The following is a 23,513-nucleotide window of genomic DNA, read 5'->3' as shown; positions in this document are numbered from 1 at the left end:
TTTTAATGTCTTTCTTTCCCCCCTTCAGGGAAGGAGACAGTAATTCAGGAGATTTCAGATAGAGGCAAAAGACCAGAACAAAGGCAAACAGGAGTAAGGCAACTAAAGAAAAAAAGTAATTTAAGGAAAGCTTAAGTCAAGGCAAACAGGAATTCTCTGTAGCCAGAGTTTAGAGTAGCCTTGGGAAACTGGCAGATAGGGAAGTAGTTTTTTCTAGTAACCCACCAGAGCTGTTTACTTGTACTTAGGAAACAAATTTTTAAAAAATTTATTCATGGGTGCTCAAATGGAAAAAGGCAAGTTTGAACAAGATTGCTTGGAACACTATGTCAAGAAGTTTGGACTTCATTCTGTAGAGCCAACTGGGCATTCTGAAAGCTATATAGGTTTTACAGCAGACTGTGGTCTTTACAGGTAATAGGCTTGGGCAGCAAGAGGCAGCTCCTCTGTTACAGGTGAATGGGACAAAAATCGTCTAGGTTCTTGTGCAGGACAAGGAAAGAATTGCCAAATTGCACCTGGTAGTAAGAAGCTGCATCTATTGAAGATCACGGAACAGCAGCAGAACAGGCAGAAGGGCAAAAGGAAAAAGGAGGTGGAAGAGGAACCCTTAACAATTCAGGCTTCCAGTATTTAAAAGATCAGCCAGCTCTAACTGCAGGTGCCTCCCATTGTGGTCAGACACCTCTGATTCCAGGTGCCTGCCATTCCATCTCTCAGTGGTGTCAACGATTTGCGGAGTCCCGTAGGTAGGAGTGAGTGTGAGCGGCAGAAACGTGGGCCAGGTAAAGCAAACGCGTCTCCGCTGTGGCCTTCGCCCGCGGCGCTGCGCTGCGCAGCGCGCTTTCCCATCCTAGTTCCCTCTGGGCTGAGAGCCGGCCCCGCCCCACGGCCCAGCCTTCTGAGGAGTGCCGGGGCCCACGCCAGCGCGTTCCTCGTTCTCCCTAAAGGCAAAAGCGTGAGTTTCGGCCACAGCCACTACGCTCCACCGATACTCTCCGGAGGACCTCCAGCTGGCCTAGGAAAGTCCTGGCCCGGCCGCGGAGAGACCCGGGGAGTCGCGTCGCTCGCGGCCCCGGGTCACGTGCGGCGGCCTAGGCCACGTGACCGGCGGGCCCGGTCCCCAGCGCTCCGCCCCTGAGCCAGGCGTCGGCGCGGCTGCTAGCTCACTTGCTAACTCGCTCGGGCTTCAGACGCCGGCGGAGCTGAGACCTCGCGGCGCGCGCGGAGCCTGGGTCTGGACGGCGGGCGCTGCTGGCTTTGCAGGTAGCGGTGGACGCGGGGTCGAGCTCGCCGGCCGCACCCGGCCCGGGCCTTCCTCTGCCTCCCTTCCCCGTGGGCTGGGCCGCCGGGTGTGCCCACTTACACGCTCCCGCCGCCCTCCCTTGGCTCCCGGCCCGCGAGGCGCAGCGTCCGGAGCTGGCGCGCTGGCCCCTCAGCTCGCGTTTCTTCTAGCCCGGAGGCGATGAAGGTGGAAGAGGCAGGGAAAGTTTTCCCCGCTCGCTTTCTGTTTCGAGCTGCACCAGCGCGTGTCACTGCCTCGCGCGCCGATTTGCTGAGAGGAGACTTCCCTCCGACGCTCCATCCTCCCTTCGCCCTTCCCCGGATCTCAGCATCTCTGAGGGTAGCGGTGTCACAAGCCCAGTTCCGTTTGTTTTCCTTTCCCCCGCGACTTGGGATTCACGACGGGGTGATTCTCTTACTGGAGACTTATGCCCAGGAGCGCGGTGAACGGAGTGGATAGCATTTTTCTTGTCCTGTCTCTGATTAAAAAAAAAAAGCCCCCCAAACCTACCCGCTTTATTTTATTTCAAGTGACTATCGAGACATGCTCTCGTACTCTCCTGAGTGGCTTTTTGTTTATATTTGCGGGCAAGACAATATAAAGCCATCTGCTGCAGAATTGTTGCAGCTGAGGATTGCAATTTTATTATTTTTTAAATTTTTATAATTTTAATATTTTTATTCTAATGTTTTTCTACTTGCAGGTATTTAACTTGCATTGTAAGTGTAACACACAATATATTTTATCTGTTGTTTCTAACTACAAATTTAATCTATACTAGAATTTTCACTTTCTAATTTTTTTTAAATTTTTTTGCTTAAATTCTTTTATTGATACATTTTAGGTATACATTTATCATTGGGTACTTGTACATGATGTATCTTGGTTCTTATTTTTTCCCCATTCCCTGTCCTCCCTTCACCCCTCCACCCTTTCCTGTTTACAAATACTTTGATTCCATTTTTCCTTTTCTCATAATTTTTTCTTTCCCTTCTTCCCTTTCCCCTTCCCTTCCACTTCCCCTACCCCTTTGAACCTTTTCTTCCTATTTCAGATTATCAATTATTCGTTTTAATCATTTTAATCCTTATTTACACTTTCAGTTTCTCACCAGAGAAACTATTCGGTATTTACACACGTGTGTCCTGTTTATTTCACTTAAGAATATGGCCTCAATATGCATCCATTTAGCTGTAAATGTCTCTAGTTTCTTGTCCTTTATGGCAGAGTAGTACTCCATTTTATTAAAAAACCACATCTTTATCCAGTTTCCAGTTGATGGGCACTTGGGCTGTTTCCAAGCTTTAGCTATTACAAACTGTGCCGCTCTAAACATGGGTGCACATATATCGCTGTGGTATGATTCTTTTAGTTCTTTTGGGAAGATACCCAACAGGGGAATAGCTGGGTCAAATGGCACTTCTAGTCCTAGTTCTTTGAGGTATCTTCATACTGATTTCCACAGTGGTTGCACCAGTTTGCACTCCCACCAACAATGGAGAAGGGTTCCTTTCTCCTCACACCCCCCGCCAGCATTTAAAAATATGGAATGCTTCACGAATTTACGTGTCATCCTTGTGCAGGGGCCATGCTAATCTTCTCTGTATCATTCCAGTTTTAATATATGTGCTGCCGAAGGGAGCACAGGATTGCAATTTTATAAAACAATCTTGTAATCATGCTTTAAAAGATTCAGTGTCTCATTTTCTTTAAAGCCCTTAAAGGGCGAAAGCTGAGTTTCTGAAAGGGGTGTGTTTTATAGGCCAATACTGTTAAATCCTCATGTATAATGCCAGAAGGCATGGAAAAATGGTTAAACAGTGAAGGGAGTTTATAGCCTCCCTCAAACTTTAGAGAGTATCCCGTTGAAGTAAGCACTGGGTAAATTTCACCCTTTTGAACTGCTTTAGTATTGAGTGTGTATATTTAAATTCTACTAATATAGCAGTTTGTGTTGTGAGATGGCTTTTAATTCATTGCGTGAATTTCAGTCTGTTAGTATGCTACACAGATCTTTTTTCTTATATCTTCTTGTCTTTCTCTTTAAGAGGAAAGATATTATCTTTAAAGAAATTTCTTTGGCAGGTGATATTTATGTCTGTGAGCCAAATGATCAAGTTCGGGAACTTTAGAAAACAAATAGCAATAAAAACCAAAGCCATCAAGTTTGTAGCTTAAAAAAAGTTTTAAAATTTTAAATTAAGTACCTGTATGTTTGGTACAAGTTTGGCCTCATCTTAATAATCACGAGCTGGGGAGTCTGAGAAAAGGTCTTCCTCTGCCTGAGAATCATTGTGGGGAGAATGAAATTGTGAAGGAATATAAAAGACCTTTGTTACTGTTGTTATATTCCTTCTGTTTGTACTACTTTAAACAGTCAGTCATATGTAAGAAACAAGGTTTGGGCCCTACAAGGGTCCAGAGTCCAGCAAGTCAGTAGAATTCTATTTTTTTGAAACTGTGTTGCATTGTTTTAAAAAAATCTTAAAACATTTTCATATTTTGTATGTGTTGAATGCACAAGAGGAATGTAGTGAGTGTTGGCTGAATTTAAACATCCCAGAGAAGAGGAATACTTCCTTTCAATTATATATTTGACCCACAAAATTGACTAAAATTTAAAGTGTTTCCAAGAACACAGTGTAGACTTATCATCTAAAAAAATTGCAAGGATAAAGGAAAATTTAGAAAATACAAATAAGTTTAAAGAAGAATGTACATGCCCTGTAATTACACTGTCTAAAGGTAAGTTAATATTTTTTCTGTACAAATTTATTGGATTCCAGACTTAAGGTAGTAAGATTTCAGATTGTCATATCCAAATCTAGTGTATTCTTTTGTTTTTTTGAAACGGGGCCTTTCTCTAATTCAGGCTGGCTTAAACTCACTGTATAATCCAGGCTGGCCTTGAACTCGTGCAGTCCTCCTGTCTCAGCCTCCCAAGTGCTGTGATTGCAGATGTGTGCCACCATGCCCCTGGCCCACTAGCTCATTCTTGAGTTTAGGTAATTTGACAGCAGGAGTTTAAATAACTAGGATACTTCTGTATATTTGAGTATTAGATATACTTTTAAAATGACATCATATCCATGCATACATAATAGCAAATTGTCAGGTGTGAAATGTCTTCAGGAAGTGATCTAGTCCATGGAAGCCTGTTATTCTCAGACCATTCCTAAGGTGTGATGTCTGTCCTTCGTATAGCCCCAGAAAGGAAGACATTATGGCTTTTTGAAATTAGAAGTCTACATGGTCAACTCTTGGCTGGAATAGTCTTTCTAATGCTTAAGAAAAAGTTAGTTTAGGAAGTAGACAAAGCCTGTCCCTTCTCAGATGCTTCAGTCCTGAAGTTAATTGGTATAGTGAAGACATCCAGTGGTTGTATTTACAGATGTGATGGATTATTTCCAAAGATGACCACCAGCAATTCTCTTCCCATCCTTTGCTCCTTCCATGAGGAGTGAATCTGTTTCTGCTTTATTTGAATGTAGGCTGGCCTAGTGACTTATTTTGATCAATAGAAAAGGTGGTAGAAGTGATACTGTGCAGTTCTGGGCTTAGCGACTAAGAAACATGGCAGCTTTAGCTTCCACTGACTTTTCTTAAAAGCGATGTGTAGAAGTGTACTGGGTATAGAAGCTTGGGCCATGCTAGGTGGAAGAGGAAAGACCACTGGGAGTGTCCCATATACATGAATGAGGCTTAATCAGACTTCATGGCCTGCATCCTCATGAGTAACCCTAGCTGAATACACTCAAAACACAGATCTAAGATAAATAAAAAAACTGTTGTTTTAAGTCACTGAGTATTGGGATGTTAAATTACTCAGCATAGATAAAACCCTTGGTATCAGTTTAGGTTATTTAGGAGTTATTCCCAAGATGTGAACCCTGAGACAAAACTGTGGGCAACATATGCAGTAGCATGATTTAGTGATAAATCTCTAAATTAATCAAATCTATATTTCGTAGGACATAGGGAATGTATTTGTTGAATTAAACTGAAAATTTTGGTATATCTCATGCTTTGCAAGGTAAAATCAGAATCAAGGTTAAGTCAGAATATCATTTTCTTTTGTGCCCTTGGTTACTACTTGTACATGTGGTTGTTATCAGTTTATAGTAAACATTTTGTGATATGATTATCTGAAGTGTTTTAAAGGACTCAGCATTATTGAAATGATGGATGTGTGATGTTTCTCTTTCAGTTTGCCATTTGATGAAATTAGCACTATTTATATTTATAAATCCATGCAGTAAAGGTAGTAGATCTGCACTGAATATATATATGAGAGATGCTCCATCTTCAAAGTGCAAGGAGAGTGGATCACAAGCAAACTGTCATTTCTAAGGTGTATGTTACAGAACTTTAAGCAAACAAAACAGTGGATTTTTCAGGAACACTTCTATCACCGTCTTTAAATGGGAAAATCCTCTGAGGAATTTTCTGTTCCAGTTCTGGTTACATCAACTTTACAACAACTTCCTGGGGAAATAGCTTGCTGGAAATCAAAGGGTACTTCAAGAGCCTATGATCTTCAACTTGTTCTGAGTGCTGGGTTCTTGCTAGGTTTCCCTGACCAGTGCTCTTTTCCTTCCTCTTTGGTTGCTGCTTCAAATTTCTGTTATTTTTTTTTGTTTTTGTTTTCCCAAAATTGTTCCACTCCACATTTATTGTTCTTCCTCTTAACAGAATGTCTTACCTCTTCACAGGGAAAATTAGGTGACCTCTGAAGAAAATGCCTCTAGATGCCAGTCAAAACCATAATAAGATATCACCTCACACATTGGGATATAGCTCTATTGAAAAGACAAGAGGGTTAGTGAGGTTATGGAAAAATTGGAACCTTTGTACATTGCTGATGGGCCTGTACAATGCAGAAGAATACGGGTGAATATTCCTCCAGCACCTGGCTCCTAGTATTTAAACTTTTTTTTTCCTCCCCAGCACTGGGGAGTGAACCCAGGGCCTTTGCCTTCTTAAATATTTTATTTTGAGGGCCCGGGATTTAGCTCAGTGGTTCCACTGCCTGACCCGCAAGTGCAAGGACCCAAGTTTGATCCCCAGTACCAAAAAAAATTTATTTTGAGACGAGGACTTGCTAAGTCACTAAATTGCCCAGGTTGGGCTTGAACTTGTGATCTTCCTGCCTTAGCCGCTCAGGGTGCTGGGATTGCAGGTGTGGACCACCAGGTCCAGCTATTCAGCCTTTATTTAAAATGGCTATTTTTGGGGGGGAGATCCAACTCATCTTTTCCTTCCTCCTCTTGTGTTGGAATGGAAGACAGTCCCCATTTCTACAACTCCTCACACACCTTTGCTGTGGAACCGTTCTCTGCTGCTTTGTCAATACCTCATTTGGTTGTTATACCCTGTCCTCTATCTTTGACTTCTCTCTGTGGGCTCCTTTTCATAGCTTTTAAACATTGAAGTCTAATATGTTTCAAGAAAATTACCAAAAATTACCCCTCAACTCCATCTTATTCTGCAGTTATACCCTGTTTCTCTGTTTTCTTTCACAACTGAATTTCTGGAACAAGTTGTTTATACTCGTTGTTTCCTTTTCTTCACCTTTTACATATGCCTCTACCTGCGGCAGTGTGGCTTCTGCCCACAGCCTCGTGAGACTCTGCTTGTTGAGGTCAGTGGTGATTCTCCTTGTTAGAGTCTGTGGCACTTCCTTGTTTGGTCTCTCAGCAGCATTTGACACTGGCGTGCTCCGTTTGTCATTCTCGTGTCCCTAGATCATGACGCTGTACTCCCCTGGTTTTTCTTCTCCCTCTATTCCTTTCAGTCTCTTCTGTGGGGTACTCCATGTCCTTTTCCTTTTGGAGGTTCTTGAGTTCTGCCAGGATCCTCTGCACTTCTGACTCCACGTACTTTTCACTGGGTGATCTCCTGTCAGATTTCTAAGTTTCCAATCCAGATCTCTCTCTCTTGAACTTTGGATTTATAAATTTGTCTGTGGAGATGTGTCTACTTTGACATCCTGCAGTTCCCTAAACCTTAAAATGTTCAGAGTGGAGCTCACCCCCCTGGAGCCTGATGTGTTCTCTATTCAGCCTGGGGCAGCCCAGTGCACTCAGGCGGAACATCTGGGTATAAGCTTTGACTGTACCTTTCCCTTTGTCCAGTGCCCACCTCCCATCAGCCAATCATGTCCAGTGTTTTCCCTTTCCCTTGTGTAGGCTTCTAGTCCTTTCTTTCCCAGATTGATGTTTCCTAGATTGATGCAGTTACGTTTGACTCTCTCAACACTCCTCACTCCATCTAGTCTTCACATTAGTCTCCAATGTAGGTCTCTTTAGAGTCTTTAGGTCTCTTTAGTGCATCCCTCTCTGTGTGTACCGATCTCCCCACCCATTGTAAGCTGTGGTGAAGTCAAAGGGGTTTTAGGGCTGGCCTGTGTCCTGTTTACCTAAGGACATTTAGTAAACATTTATTGAGTGAATAGAGTTCATGGTTCTGTCTATTCATTACTGTAATTTTGGCTTTAGCTCATCACAGGGTATAGTTGGTACTTTTTTATATAGTCTGATGCAGTGGTGTGTGCCTATAGTTTCACCTACTTGAGAAGCTGAAGTAGAAGAGTCCTAGTCCAGCCTGGGTAGCATAATGAGACCATATTGCAAAAAACCAACCAAACAAGCAAAAATACACAAAACAAAACAAAGCACTTGTGACTAGGAGACAAAATTGCTTTCAGAACTTCCATGTAGGGAAGGTTCATGAAACCATAGGTAGGTTTAAACTTGACCCTTCTATCCCAACCTTGAACTCATTAGAAAAATAAAATGAAGTATTATTGTGTTGTATCGATTTCTTTAAATCTTTGACCCATCTGTTTTTGTTTGGTCTATTTTGTGACACCTATATGTGTGATACAGCAGAGACCAAAACCACAGAAAAACATCATTGAAATTTTTGGTTTCCTTTTGAAATAAAAGTATTCTGAACAGCAATACTTTTATAAGATCACAGTCAGCTTCACACCCCTGTATGTTACTTTTTGCTGCTATTATTGGCATGGGTTATTTTTTTAACTTGAGTACATGCCTTCTATAGAATTATTTCTTCATTTTTCAGTGAGCTGTCAGATACTCTATGTCCTGGAATTGCCAGAAGCTTCCGGGCAGTGGCATGAAAGCAACCATATGAGTGATAGGGCTGAAGAGACACTTCAGGGGCCATTATTGCAAGTTGTGCTTCAAGTCAAATAACTTTTTGGCTGTTGGAAATTGACAGTTGCAGTATTGTACATTTTCCTCTAAAGTAGTGATGAATTTGAACAAAACTAGAAAAGAAAAGGGTAGTCACAATCAGTGTTGGAAAATTCTGTGACAGTAATCATGCTGTCTTTACATGATGGGAGAATTACCTTCAGTCCCCTGACAGGTGGCTTCAGCTGCATCTTTATGAAGACTGACAAACTATGGAGAATGCTACACTTTCAGACTTCCTGGTCTTGTGGCATTTGTCAAAATTCGGGATATTCTTTTCCTTTCATTCTTGTAGTTCTGTGAACTTGAAAAGAGAGAAGTGGAGAGCGAGTGTTCTAGCAGCTAAGACAGTGAGAGAATGAGAATTAGTGCCCCAACAAATCTTTGAAACTTTGCATTTTATTTGCAGCCCTTATAGAATGGGTGAAATAGTTTTAAGGTATATTTTGTTTTGAAATGTTTGAGGCTGATTCTATCTCAGCTTATCTGAACCTAGGCACCGTACAAAGCATCTCCTTAGTCTCTGAAAGCACATCAGAATAGGTATGAAAGAAGTGGGTGTGAGTAGCGTGTGGTTTTTCTGTGTTTTCAATTACTTTCTTTGCAGCATAAATGGATGACACCGTTACAAGGTTTCATTTCAAAAAGTTTACTCCAAAACCTAGAACTCTTTCATTTGAAAGTTTTCCTAGAGTTGAAATATAATGTATTAAAAAATAGAGAAGATCTGGATATGGTGGTGCATGCCTGTAATCCCAGTACTTGGGAGGCTGAAGCAGGAGGATCACAAGTTTCAGTCTTGCCTAAACAATTTAGCAAGACCCTGTCTCAAAAAAAAATAGAGGGATAGGGGCTGGGGATTTAGCTCAATGGTTCTGCCGCCTGCCTCGCAAGTGCAAGGACCCCAGTTCAATCCCCAGTACCAAAAAAAAAAAAAAAAAAAATAGAGGGCTGGAGATGTAGCTCAGTACAAAGGCCAGAGTTCTGTTTCTAGTACTAGAAAAAAAAAAATAGGCCATGCCCTTAAATCTTGCTCCAGTGAGAGATTCCATTGATAAAAAAAGGAAGAACACTATGAAGACCACTTGTTCTTGGAGGAAACTAGATCTTCACTGAGGAAATGCTTATATTTATTATATCATCTGGTAGAATGCAGAGAGTTAAGGTGCCGGGGATTTAGCTCAATGGCACTGCATCTGCCTCACAAGTGCCAGGTCCTGAGTTCGATCCCTGATACCAATAAAAAAACAAAAACGTTTATCATATGGACTATATACTTGCATGTTGTATCCCCGTTGTTTTCTTAGTTATTCCAATTGTATTTACATTCTAGGTTTACACTCACTTAGGATCTGACTTTATATTAGATTTTCAGCTCCTCAGAGGGTAGGGGTCATGATTGGGGTGTTCTTTACACTGTCCCCTAGATTCTTGGTATCTAGGATTATTGCTAAAGAATCAGTAATGAATGCTGTTGTTTTGTTCACATTATCATAAAATAGTGCTTATTTTTGGAGGCATGATAGACTTTATTTCATTAAGTATAAATAGGTTCCTATTTCCATGCAGCTTAGCAGCTTAAACTGATAACTAAAATCCTCACCTTAGCAATTTAAACTGATAACTAAAATCCTATGAAGTTGAAGGATCTCTATTAGAAATGTTCAGAATATGCCCAAGTGCTTTAGTTAAAAGCTTCTTGGAATTAGAAAAGAAATAATATTGCATATTTAGCATTGTTGTTTCTAATAGTCCAAACCTGGATATTGCAGGTATGCTGAAGAATGGTTAGGCCACTTTAAGTGGATCCCTGAGGCTCAGTTTCCACAGTAAATTGGTGTAAACTCACTTTATGCACCACACATGACACCAGAATGTAGGTGCTGACTTTCTCTGAAGAGTTGCTTACTACATTCTGGTCTCTTTTTCTTGGAAGGTTTTCAGGTTAGCAAAAGGCAGGTCCAAAGTTGAAAAGTCTCTTGCGGCCAGATACTGCCTGGTTAGAATAAGGGAGGGGCTTGAGATCTGTGTGGAAACCACATGTTCATAGGTCAATGCTAAATTTCTAGTTTTAATATTGAGACCATTATTTCATCAAAACAAAATTTCCCTGTGCTATTTATCTCTTATTTCCTGTTTTTCAAACTCCATAAGCATCTTCAAATATATTTTTTGCCACGTAAAATCTTCTCTCATCCTCCCTTAGTACTTGGTTCCTAGGGGAAAGTAAAATAAATGTGCTCTTAGAGGAATCAAAAGATTGGTTGTTACCCTACTCCTTCAGCCCTCCAGTTCTAAATGTAGATTTCTAAAATTGGAAGGTCTGTGTTTGTCCTTCTGATTGAATTTGCTTTTTAGACTATAAAATAAAACAACCTTTTCTTCCCCCATGCACAAACTCTCTTAGGGACAGTGCCATACCAGGGAGTGGGATATTGATCAGTAGTTCTAATGGATGTAGAGCAAGTCCTGTGGGGACACAGGATGTCTTTTCAAGTGCCAAAGAAAATACCAAGATTCATGTGGATGGAGGTATTTAACTCTTCTACCTCTGCTTCCATTTATCTTTTCTATTCTTCTACCCTTGCTTTATCGCCATACAGTTAAAAATAATCATTTATTCACCTACTAACTACATGAGTCAATTCTATTTATGAGGTTTTTCCTCGATAAAATATGGGTTATAAAGATATCAAAAAATTGCCATCTTAGTGAAGTACTTCAGAAGTAACTATTTAATATTGTTGACATGCTAATTACAGCTCATCATTTTTATGATTATCAATCAATCCCTGGGAAGACCTGTCATCTTATCAGTTCATTGAGTCTAGTTTGATTGGTATATGTGCTAGAAAGTTCTAAGAAGTGATTTCTTTTAAAAATATTCCATTCAGAATATCCCTAATCTGAAGTTAAATTTCCAAGACAGAATTAATGAAGTATGATTATATGATTATACTTTTCCGAAAGTAATTTTTAAGACCTTTCTACATTGAATTTTAAAAATATATTCTTGAGTTTATTAATTACCTGTGGGTAATTATTTGATTTTTAAAATTATAGATTTTTAAATTATAGATGTAAAATATACATGACATGACATTTACCTTTTTAAAGAATACAGTTCAGTAACTCTGTACATTCACATTGTTGTGTGGCTATTATTTCATCTATCTCTAGGATTTCCCATCATCCTGAAGTGAAACAATATGTTCATTGAATAATAACATCCCATTTCCACCAACCCTTAGTTCTTGGCAACCGCCATTCTATTGTGTATGAATTTGACTATTCTATGATATCTATTTATGTATTTATTTGTGAGACAGGGTCTTGCTATGTGGTTCAGACCAGCCTTAAACTCACTCTGTAGCCCAGAATGGCCTCAGACTGTTAGGCATCCTCTTGCCTCAGCCTCCTGAGTTCTGGGATTATAGGTGTGTGCCACCATGCCCAGCTTCTAGGGTACTTTATATAAATGGATCAAATACTATTTGTCCTTTTGTGCTGATTTATTTCACATTAGTATAGTAACTTCAGGATTCATCTATGTTGTAGCATGTATCAGTTTCCTTTCCATATATGGTCTATATATATATATTCATCACCTTTTATTTATCCATTCATCTGTCAATGACATTTTGGTTGTTTCCATATTTTGGCTGTTGTAAATAATACTGCTATGATCATTGGATCATTAAGTTCCTGTTCTTCATTCTTTTGGGTACATACTAGAAATGAAATTGGTTTTGTGATGGTTAAGGTAGAATGTCAGTTTGATTTGGTTTGGGATCTGGCCCCAGAGTGTTTGGGGGATCAGTTGGAACACACTTCTGTGTGTGTCTGGTGGGTCATGGAGGCATGACCTTGGAGTCTATATCTGGTTCCTCACTTCTTTCTCTATGGTTCTGCTCCCCTGCTGTGCTTCTCAGCTACCATGAACTGAGGCCCTTTGCTTCGCCATACCCTTGCACCATGATGTTCCTGCCTGGGAGCCAGTCAAACATGTACTCAGTCCCCGGAAACCATGAGCTAAATTACTTTTTCTTCTTTAAGTTGTGGTTTTTTGTATTGTGTCCCAGCAATGGAAAAGCTGACTAGTAAGTCTAGTACCATGGTACATGTAACATTTAATATTCCTATCTTCTACATTTAATTTTATATTTCGTTTTACATATTTTGCTTGATAATCCACCACTCTAGGTTGTGAATCTATAGAAGGAGTATATTTTAAAAATTTTAACAGCTTAGGAGGCAAAATATAATAGAAATAAGAAAGCTTTCATCTCATTTAAAATATTTATTTTTTGTGGTACTGAAGATTGAACCCAGAACTTTCGCACTGAGCTGAATCCCCTGCTTTTTATTATTTTATTAGTTTATATTTTGAGATAGGCTCTTGCTTAGTTACTGATTTTCCTGGGCTGGGTTTCAACTTGTCATCCTTCTGGCTCAGCTTCGCAGGCATAGGATACCATGCCCAGCTCAAGTATTTATTTTTACTGATCACATAAAATTCTAGAAATTTGGGAATATATTTTTAAAATGCAAAGCAAGAAAATATCACCTGTAATCTTTTTTTTTTTTTTTTGGTACCAGGGATTGAACTCAGGACCTTGCACTTGTGAGGCAGGCGATGGAACCACTGAGCTAAATCCCCAGTCCTCCTGTAATCTTTTCAGAGAGATGTTTTGGCCTATTTTCTCTCTATATTTTATTTTTTCACTTAAAAATTATTTTATATTTTAAAAATTATACATTATATATTGTTTTATAATGTAGCTGTTACAGCTAAATCTTCCAGGATACATTTTTGTTGGGTTTTGTTTTGGGAATGAGCACATGGTTTAGTTGTATTATACTTTTTATTGGCATCTTTCCTTGGGATGCTTCTGTGGTGGTGGCTACCATTTGTAATGTGTATAGTACCACAAGATGGGAACGCATTGGTGTACCTTTCTTAGGGTACTAGTTAAGCACTGCTGAATGCTTACCAAGGTGCAAGCCTGTCAGGGAAGGCTGGGTTGAGCAGGCCAGTTGAAGATTCTGCCTCATTAGCAGTGCCCCTCAATTCTTTAAGTGACTCATTGACATCTTACTATTTGAAGCATCTGAAATACTCTGCAACCTTTGGATGGTGATTTAAATGAAATCTAGATGAGCTATATAGTCCTTTAACATGAAATCTGGATAGAACAAATATATTAATACTTCCCTTTCAGGTTTAGGCAAATTTAATAGATGTCATAAAATACCAGCACTGTTGTAATGTTGTTTTTCTTAACCTTGCATTTTTGAGTCATTGTTAGGCCCAGGGTACTTAAGGCTAATTAGATTTTATAAGAGATCAAATCCTAATTCATTTGTAATTATTCTACCTGGTTTCGTTTATTGACTTGGTAATAAATACTTTATAATTATTTAAATTCATAGAATCATGATACTTAGTATATTGTTTTGTTTGTTTGTTTTGCAGTACTGGGGATTGAATCCAAGGGCTTCACCCTGAGCTGCATCCCCAACCCCCTCCATCCCCTTTTGTTTCAGACACAGGATCTTAATAACTTGCTGAGTTGCCCAGACTGGCCTTGAACGTGCAGTCTTACTTCAGAATTCCCCAGAGTGCAGAGATTAAAGTGTGTGCCACCATGCCTGCCTAGCACATTTAAAAAAATACTAGCAGAGGTGCCACTGCCCCCAGGAAAATGTAGTAAACACCTCAACACTAATCAAATTGTAGCAAGGTCAGTGGTAATTTTGAGTTAATCAGAACATTTTGGTGGTATTTACATTACACTGTGTTGCATTAGGATGGAAATACTACACAGCCAATTTAAAGACCGTGTCTTCTTGTTCTGTATGGCACATAGTGTGCCCTGGGGTTTTTTTGGGGTTTTTTTTTTGTTGTTGTTGTTTTCTTTTTGGAGTACTAGAGATCAAAACCAGGGCCTCATGTGTGCTAGGCAAGTGTCTTACCACTTTGTTGTATCCCCAGCCCATACAGTGATTGCTTTTGAGGAGATGGTCAGAGAGAGATGGTAGGGAGACTTGCTTTCCTGTATTCTTTTGTGCCATTTGTTTACTTTTTTTTTTTGGTACTACTTGGAATCAAACTCAGCACCTTGAGCTTGCTAGGCAGGCACAGTGCTGTTGAGCTACAACGCCAGCCCATGGTTTGAAAGAGTGTTTTAAACCATGGTTATGCATTTTTGTTCTCCTCTAAGTCCTTTGCTTGCCTCCACAAAAAACACAGTGTTCAAGAACACATATATATATTCATGCATGTACACTTGTCAGAATACTCAAATGTCGTTGAAAGATTCTAGCTGTGCAGTGACAGGGCATAGTATATTTTGATGTGTTTAATCCTCATTGAATATATGGTATGATGCTTACAGCTGATAAGCATCTGGTCCCTGTCATCCTAGTTGGTGCTCACAGAAAAAAAATCTCTCTGGGATGGTGGGAACTGAGGTGTTGTTGACTAAGCAAACTTAAGCTCAAGGTGCTTTCTACATGTGCTAAGGGAGGGGTTGGAGCCAGAAGAAACTTGGTGTTGAGCCTGTCTCTCTTGGCTATTTTTAGAAGTCTAGGGCCAGGATGTAGCTCAGTGGCGCCACGCCTGCCTGGCAAGCGCAAGGTCTAGAGTTTGATCCCCAGTATCGAGAAAAAAAACAACAAGAAGTCTAAGAGGTGAGTAGGAAGGAACTTTAAATGTTCTGGTCCTCATCAGGAAACCCTGTTTTTATTCTATTTCAGTTTCCAGTGGTGAGAGCCAGAATGGAAGTTCACTTGGCACAATACGATTTTGTACTCTGAGGACCACTGGAATGTCTAGATAGACTCTTTAACCTTAAAAAAATGTGAGCCCTAGGGTCCGGGGATTTAGCTCAGTGGTTTTGCCGCCTGCTGCGCAAGCGCAAGGAACCGAGTTTGATCGCTGGTACCAAAAGAAAAAAAAAATGTGAGCCCTGACTAGGATTCTTTATATAAAACTCTGTAAACAGATGAAGTTTAGATTTTTTTTGAAAACTTATACATCTGTCTACTTGTAGGGTACCATTTAAGCTAATTGAAACTTGAGTGAAGACTATAGTATAGTCATCAACTCACCACCAAAACTGAAGTGAACTGCCTTATCTTTCTTCATATGATAAATTTTGTTACTGTAAAATGAAATGTGATCAAAGAAATTAGAAATGGAATATTTTTTTGTGTGATTTCATCCAATAAATCTTAAGTGAATGCTGCTTAAAATTTTGCTTGCCCTAGGCTCTCATTGCCATCATTAAGTAATGGCTTCACATGGCAGTGATTTTCTACAAGGGATGGGTGTTTCGGGTATCCTGGGGGTGGAAGTTGAACAGTGGGGAGGTAGAGGTAATGTTTCTGAATTTTATCGTAAAATCACATACACATTCCTAATTGAGAATTAACTATTTGGGACAAATTAATAACTTAATTTGAATATCTGAGGGAAATATCCATGAGGGGAGACCCTGATTCTATTTAGGTAGCATATCTTTAGTATCTGCTCTCTGGTTGTATAAAACACATGTGGAACAGATAAATCTGACTAGTAAGTGATCAGGGGAAGTAAATGCCTGTTTCTAGTATATTGTGTTTTTGTTACAGGAAAAGGCTCATGTTTGAAAGTAGAGGACGGATTGCTGGGGAAAGTAAGTAATCCACTTAACCAAAGGTAAGTCATCTATTCTGGAATTAGCTTTTTATTAAGAGTCCTTTTTTTTTTTTTTTTTTTTTTGATACTGGGGATCGAACTCGGGTCCTTGAGCAGCAGGCGGTGAAACCACTGAGCTAAATCCCTGGCCCTAAGAAACCTTTCTTTTAGTTTAATAGTTATTTATTTTTTTCTTAGAATCCTTTTTGTTTGTTCCAGCAGCAATGTCAGCTTATTTATAGGAATTGCTTCAAGTCAGAGTCATGGTGGATGTAGGAAAGTGGCCAATCTTTACTCTGCTCTCACCTCAAGAAATTGCGTCTATTAGGAAAGCATGTGTCTTTGGCACCTCAGCCAATGAAGCGCTTTATGTCACTGACAATGATGAGGTAAGACTGCAAACTGGGATTTAGTTTTGGGGCTGGTATTCAGATCATGCAGTTTGAAGACTGAGAAAAGGTGCAGGATAAAGAGAACCTGAAACTCTGGAAGATTGTACCTTTGATAAAATTTCTCTCTTACTTCAATTTCTTGATTTGATGGTACTCTGCCCCATAATGTAGACAAATAGTATAAAACTTAAATAATGTCAGCAGAGTTTGAATTTTTCCAGGCAATCTTATCAGCCTCTTCTTACCTACTGAGCTATCAAATTGAACTTGAATGTGCCTTATAGAGAAAGAGTGGATTTGTTTGTTTGCTTTTTAAAATTTGAACCCAGGGCCTTTGCACTGAGCTATATCCCCAGCCCTTCTCAGATTTTTTATTTTGAGACAGGGTCTTGCTAAGTCATTGAGTTGCTGGGGGTAGACTTGAAATGGTGACCTTCTGGCCTCAGCCTCCCAGAGTGCTGGGATTACTGGCATGCACCACTGTGCCTGACTGAGAAAGGAGCTTTTAATATAACTTTAGGCCAGATAACTCAGACAAACTATTTGTTTTCTAGGTCTTTGTGTTTGGACTGAATTATAGTAACTGCCTAGGAACTGGAGATAACCAGAGTACACTTGTACCTAAGAAGCTAGAAGCCTTATGTGGAAAGAAGATTAAAAGCCTTAGTTATGGGAGTGGCCCCCATGTTCTTCTCAGCACTGAAGGTAAAGAGAGAACAAATCTAGCTTTTCAGTTTGTTGGAAATCAAACAGTTAAATCCTGGAATTCTTCCAAGGGAGAAGTAGGGCTGTATTCAATAATTAGTTTTGTATTATTTCCTAATATCTGAGGGAAGTACACAAAGCAGGTAAAAGTTAAACACTTCATGCCAACTCTGGAATAGCCACAAGATGTCTTGCACATTGGGCAAACTTCTGCAATTTCAGACTGCTTCTATAAAGTAATAGAAAATTGCATGTAGCAAAGAAAGTTTCCAGCCTGATTTTTCGATAAGTTTGTGATTGCAAGACAACTGGGAAATTTTTCTTGATGTATTTTTATAAACACAGATAATACTGGATTTCTTTCTTTTTTTTTTTTTTGGTGGCATTCCTCAAACTTTGAGAAGTCTGAGTTTATTCCCAGGTATTCATGTGGGTGCCCTACTGAAAGAATAGGGATGCAGATGGATAGAGGATAAATTCTTGCCCTTTTTTTCTCTGCCTTCTGAAGATCACTAGAGGAGAGTAGACATTTTTCTATGGTAATTTATCTGTGCAACCAACATTCTTGAAAAGCTTGTTACATGTTACCTAAGTTTTTGCTGTTGTGTTTTAGGCCCATTACTTCTTGCTGTCTTATACACAGGACCTTAGTTTATATCCCTTCTGCCTGTGTAATCATGGTTTCTGGCATCACTCTGCCATTTTCAAATAATTACTGCTTTACAAACTAGTTCAGCTGTCATCCAGTGGGACCTAAAGATTTAAGGTTTTTCTGACACCTACTGATTTTAACTCATCCTTATATACCACAAATACCGAGGCACGTTTTTGTAGAATGTACATACTAAAACATATACTTCATCCAAGTTCTTGATCTTTTTAAAATGCTGACTTAAGAAATTATAACCTTCTTTTTGGAATTATTTTCGGAATCCAGATCCTACTGTTTTAAATATCACAAGTGTTACATTTATGATAGAAAAAAATTGGGGGGGCATATTTTTTCTCTTTGTGTTTAATTCAGTTTTGATTTTTGTAATGTATTTTACACAGTACACATTAAACATCCTATGTGTTGTGTACCTTATGTATGCATAACATATATTCATGTGTTTATATGTACGTTATTAGTCAATCAAATAGTTTTAAAAATAACACTTTAAACCAGCCAAATGGTATGGGCTTTTTATGAGTTCTTTTTTTTTTTTTTTTGGTACTGGGGATTGAACTCGGGTCCTTGGGCTTGCATAGCAGGTGTTGAAACCACTGAGCTAAATCCCTGGCCCAGTATTGGCTTTTTAGTGGAAGTCAAAAGTGCTTCAGCCTCAGCCGCCTCTCTCTTAGTAATTCTGTAGAAGGCACCATTTTTTTGTTTGTTTTTCAGACAAGGTCTTGCTATGTAGTCCAGGCAGGCCTTGAACTCATAGTGTAGCTCAGGCTGGCCTTGAACTCACTGTGTAGCCCAGGTTGGCTTCAGACTCACAGTGATCCTCCTGCCTCAGCCTCCCAAGCACTAGAATTATAGGCGTGTGACACCATGCCAGCTTAGAAGGAACCACTTTTATCTATTCCAGATATTTCTTCCAGAATTTAATTATAAATTTAAAAATAATACACTTATATTTCTTTTTCTGAATTTTCGATTTTAGATATTATCTTTTAACTTTTTTGTAGTGATATTTGACTTTTTGTAATTAATTCTCCCCTATCTTCCTTCTCTTTTCCTTTTTGTATACTGATGTCACCATTTTGGTGAACTTAGTATTTATGTCATTATTAGTCATTTTAGGATGGTATAAGTATTATACTATCTCCTTTCTTATACAACTATTTGTTTTTCTGAGGTTCATCATTACCTCAAGTTTTTCATTAACTTTTCTGTACATATGTTATCAGAGTATGTTCACACTCTTCTACAGAACAGCACAGTGCTTTTTTAGTACATCTAAGCTATCACATAATTCCTGGAGTCCTGTGGTCCTTACTTACTGTGGCCTGGACTGGTCACTTGGTAGGCCCACTCTGAACAGTCATCAGCCGAGAACATCTGTTCATCTTCATCCTCTGAGTCCCTTCACTTTGGCCGTTATGGTTCCTGTATTTTTTATGTTTTAATGAATGGCATCCTGCTTGGATTGCACCCTCCTTTGGGTGAAACGTATTCTGTAGTAGCTTCCCAAGGAAGGGATGTAAGAGTAATCCTTGTGACTCTGTCTTAAATATCTTTATTCTTCCCTTGCTAATGTCTATCAGTGTTTGGGCACAGAATTCTAGGGTGTGAATCTTGTTTCCTTAGAATTTTGAAGTCTTGGTACTCTAATGCTTTTCTGACTTTTGCTGTTTTGTATATGGCTGTTTTTCTCTCTTTGGAAGCATTAGGAATTTTTGTCATTATTCTAAGTGCTATGAAATAATCATGCTATACTTTGATGTAGGTAATTTTTAATTTATTAGACATTCTATAAACCCTTCAATCTGGATATTCCTTCATTTCTAGAATTTTTTTTTCTTGTAACATTTTATGGATAATTTGACATGCTTTCTGTGTTCTTTTTGGATTTTTTTTTTTTTTTTTGAGACAGGGTCTCACTCATCTATATAGCCCAGGCTGGCCTCGAACTCATGGTGATCCTCCTACCTCAGCCTCCCGAGAGCTGGCTGGGATCACAGATGTGTGCCACTCTTTTTGGAGTTTTCTTGGAAGAAAGTTAGACTCTGGCCTGATCTTCCTAATTTTTCTTGTATTTTCTTTCCTGTTTATATTCTGGGAGATTTCTTCAACTTTATCTTAAAACTCTTATGTCAAATTTTAACATTTCTGATACTACATTTCCAAGTATCTTCTTATTCTCTAAATGTTCCTTTTTAGAGCTTCCTGGTAGAGTTTCATGAATTTCAGTATCTTTTCTTTGAGGGTATATATATATATATATATTTAAAGGAGGAAAAAATGTATTTTGGCTCACAATTTATAGATGTTTCAGACTATTATCTCAGCTAGCTCCAAGGCAGGGTGATATGGCAGAGGAGAAATGGCTCATGGCTTGGCTGCAGGAAGCAGAAAGAGATCAAGGGAGGAGGATGGGAGATACATCCTTCCAGGCCATGCCCCCAGTGATCCACCTACTCAGACCAGAATTTACCTCCCAACATCACATTTAGCAATAAACTCATCAGTGGATTAGTCATCAATGGAATATCATGCCCCCATGATCCATTCACCTCCTGAAAGCCCCACCTGTAAGCACATGAGGTTTTAGGGGGACATCTGGATATAAACCGTAACATTTTGCCCCATGTTTCTCTTTCTGCTAATTGTATTTTGTCCATCTCTAGGAGTTGCCAAAGTTCTATCAGTTTCAGCATTGCTTAAAAGTCCAAGTCCAAAATCTCCTTTGAGATTTAAATAAGGCAAACTCTTAGCTGTGAACCCCTGTAAAAATGAATAAAAAGTCACTAGCAGCACATGCCTGTAATTCCAGCACTCAGGAGGCGGAGGCAGGAGGATTCCCATGAATTTGAGGCCAGCCTGGACTACATAGTGAGTTCAAGGCCAGCCTGAACTACATAACGAGACTCTGTCTCACCCTGCCCCCGCAAAAAAGTTAAACACTTGTAGCATACAATAGCACAGGATAAACATTCAAATTCCAAAAGGGAGAAATTGAGGATAGAAAGGAATGAGAGAAAAGCAAGTTCAGAACCCAGCAGGGCAAACATTAAATCCTGTAGTTCTGTGTCTTGTACCCTGAACAAATTGTGGTGAGATGGGAAGTCCAAAGGCCTTTGGGTAGACCTTCCCCAATAATACTGCTCATGGTTGCAGATCCCAAGGTCTCTGTCTTGGGCCAGTTTTGGTCACTTCTTGCAGCTTTCTTCAGATGGTCCACTTTCTTGGCTTTTCCAACATCTTGGGGTCTCCACTGCACTTTTGGCTTCACTCTCACAGCTTCATACACTGCCTTCATAGGGGCATACTGTCTGGCCGTCTAGGCCTTCTAAAATCTACATGGAAGCCTCCCTTACCCCACAACTCTTGAATTCTGCATGTGCATAAAACTAGTACCTTGTTGATGATGCTAAGATCTGCTTCCAGCTGGAGCAGTAGTCAGGCCCCTTTGGATCTTGCTGGTGGTTCCCAAGGCTTTTGAGCACTGTGAACTGAGAAACCCAGGGAAAATCCTCTGGGTAATAGACTGTTATTTAGACCAGTGATAGCAAACCTTTTAGAGCTTTCAATGGTAACAAACAGCCAGCTGTGGCATATGTGCCATAGGTTTACTACCGCTGATCTAGACCGTTCTCTAGATAATAGACTAGACCATTCTCTAGATAATGGACTTATTAGCTAATATATAATATATCCTGCTCCGGTGTTCTCAAAGTAGAGTCTTTCTCTTTTGCAGTTTTGAGCCTGCAAAGGGTAGGGTTTTGCAGTTCCTCTCATGCCCTTAAGCCATTTTTCTTCTTGTCCTATTCCAGAGTACTTGGTTGCTGCTGCTGTTTCTTTTGGGTTTTTTTCATGATGTTTTGAAATAGGGTTTCACTGTATAGTTCATGCTGGCTTTGAATTTACTATGTAGCCCAAGCTAGCCTTAAACTCTCAGTGATCCTCCTGCCTCAGCCTCCCAAGTGGAGGGATTATAGGTGTGCGCCACCATGCTCTGTGGCTTCTTTTTATTTTATTTATTTATTTATTTTTCTGGTACTGAGGATTGAACTCAGGACCTTGAGCTTTCCAGGCAAGCACAATGCCATTGAGCTACATCCCAGACCTCCTGCAGCTTCTCTCTTTTTTTTTTTTTTTTTTTTTTTTGGTACCGGGGATCGAACTTGGGTCCTTGAGCTTGCAAGGCAGGCAGGGGAACCACTGAGCTAAATCCCTGGCCCTCCTGCGGCTTCCTTTTAATGCTAATCTTTTCACCAAGGAAGCTCTCCTCTGCTCCAACTTTTCAGGCCCCAACTTTACTGGAGCTTCCTTTGTGGATATATAATTTCTTTAATAACATTTTTTGGGGTGGGGTACAATAAGACTCTGAAAAACTGGAGAAGTTGCCCATCTGTGATGAAAACTGAAGCAAATTGGTTCAGGGAGCAGTTTTTTTGAACACTGAGGTAGGTTTCATCTGAGAGTTCCTCAGGCACAATACTTGGATTTATATTTAGCAACTGATGTCTTAGACATTGTTATGAACATTTATTAGTATTAATATTTATTTTCACTTAATTATTTTAGATGACTCATGAGAACCAAAGGATAGTATAGTTAACAATTTTAAGCCATATATGTATGTATATATCTTTAACCAAGGAAAAACTCTTTAAGTTATCGTACACAGAAATCAATGGACAGTGTATGTATAAAACCTAATTTTTTAGATTCAATGCTATCTTGATTGGCTAACATTGTAGATGAAAACGTCACAAACTTTAAGGACATCTTTACTCTTTTTTTTTCAGTATCTGGAATTTTTTTACCTTTTTTATTAGTACATATTTGTTGTGCATATTGATCACCTTCATTTTAGGGAATTTGTACCTTTACATAATATATCTTAATTCTTTTTTACCCATTCCCCTCCCTTCTTTTCAGCCCTTCTTCCCCTCACATTTACAAAAGCCTTGTTTCCATTTTTTTCTTTTCATTTTCTTTTGTTTTTTCCTTTTTCCTTCCCTTCCCCTTCCCCACTCCCTTGTTGCCCTTCCTATTTGAACATGTGCTTCCTGCTTCCCAATATCTGTCCTCCATTATGCTCCTTATTTACCCTTTGGGTTCCTCACACAAGAGAAACAATGCAATATTTAAACTTGTGTGTCCAATTTATTTCACTTAAGATTATGGTCTTGAGGTGCATCCATTTTCCTACAAGTTACTCAAGTTTATCCTTCTTTATGGCAGAGTAGTACTCAGTTGTATATAAATACCACATTTTCTTTATCCATTCATTTTTTGATGGGCATATAGACTGTTTCTGTGATTTAGCTATTAAAATTGCACTGCTCTGAAAATGAGTAGGCATATATCACTGTGGTATGAGACTTTTAACTCTTTTGGGAAGATACCTAGAAGAGGAACAGCCAAGTCAAATGGAACCTCTAGTTTTAGTTTTCTGAAAAATTTCCATACTGATTTCTGTAGTGGTTGTACCAGTTTACACTCACACCAGCAATGAAGAAGGGTTCCTCTTTCCCCACAGCCTTGCCAGCATTTGTTATTGGTTGATTTCTTG

The 23,513-nt window shown here is 39.4% G+C and overlaps 1 protein-coding gene and 1 non-coding gene across 13 annotated transcripts in view; one reads left to right on the top strand and one right to left on the bottom strand.

Moving 5' to 3' along the window:
* Positions 1 to 1,118: 1,118 nt before the first annotated feature.
* Rcbtb1 (RCC1 and BTB domain containing protein 1) overlaps positions 1,119 to 23,513 on the top strand; it is a 49,058-nt gene continuing 26,663 nt past the window's right edge. The window contains exons 1-6 of one of the 12 annotated variants that reach the window (XM_087197443.1): positions 1,133 to 1,266; positions 14,053 to 14,249; positions 15,265 to 15,368; positions 16,141 to 16,207; positions 16,409 to 16,575; positions 17,133 to 17,283. In XM_087197443.1, the coding sequence (XP_087053569.1) occupies positions 16,450 to 16,575; positions 17,133 to 17,283 (277 nt within the window). In that variant the 5' untranslated portion in view covers positions 1,133 to 1,266; positions 14,053 to 14,249; positions 15,265 to 15,368; positions 16,141 to 16,207; positions 16,409 to 16,449. Of the gene's footprint in view, positions 1,267 to 14,052; positions 14,250 to 15,264; positions 15,470 to 16,140; positions 16,208 to 16,405; positions 16,576 to 17,132; positions 17,284 to 23,513 lie in introns of all 12 variants that reach the window. The other 11 variants (XM_087197442.1, XM_021257833.2, XM_004844156.4 and 8 more) reach the window with 11 other exon arrangements.
* On the bottom strand, positions 2,824 to 2,930 carry LOC147822281 (U6 spliceosomal RNA). The gene has a single exon (XR_015445924.1). It is a non-coding gene; the product is annotated as a U6 spliceosomal RNA (small nuclear RNA).

The sequence above is a fragment of the Heterocephalus glaber genome, unplaced genomic scaffold, assembly GCF_053883595.1.
Source record: "Heterocephalus glaber isolate CG9 unplaced genomic scaffold, H.glaber_assembly_v1.0 deba00001666, whole genome shotgun sequence".
In the NCBI taxonomy this organism is placed as follows: domain Eukaryota; kingdom Metazoa; phylum Chordata; class Mammalia; order Rodentia; family Bathyergidae; genus Heterocephalus; species Heterocephalus glaber.
The sequence above is the reverse complement of the archived record's forward strand: the minus strand, read 5'-3'. Positions and strand labels throughout refer to the sequence as shown.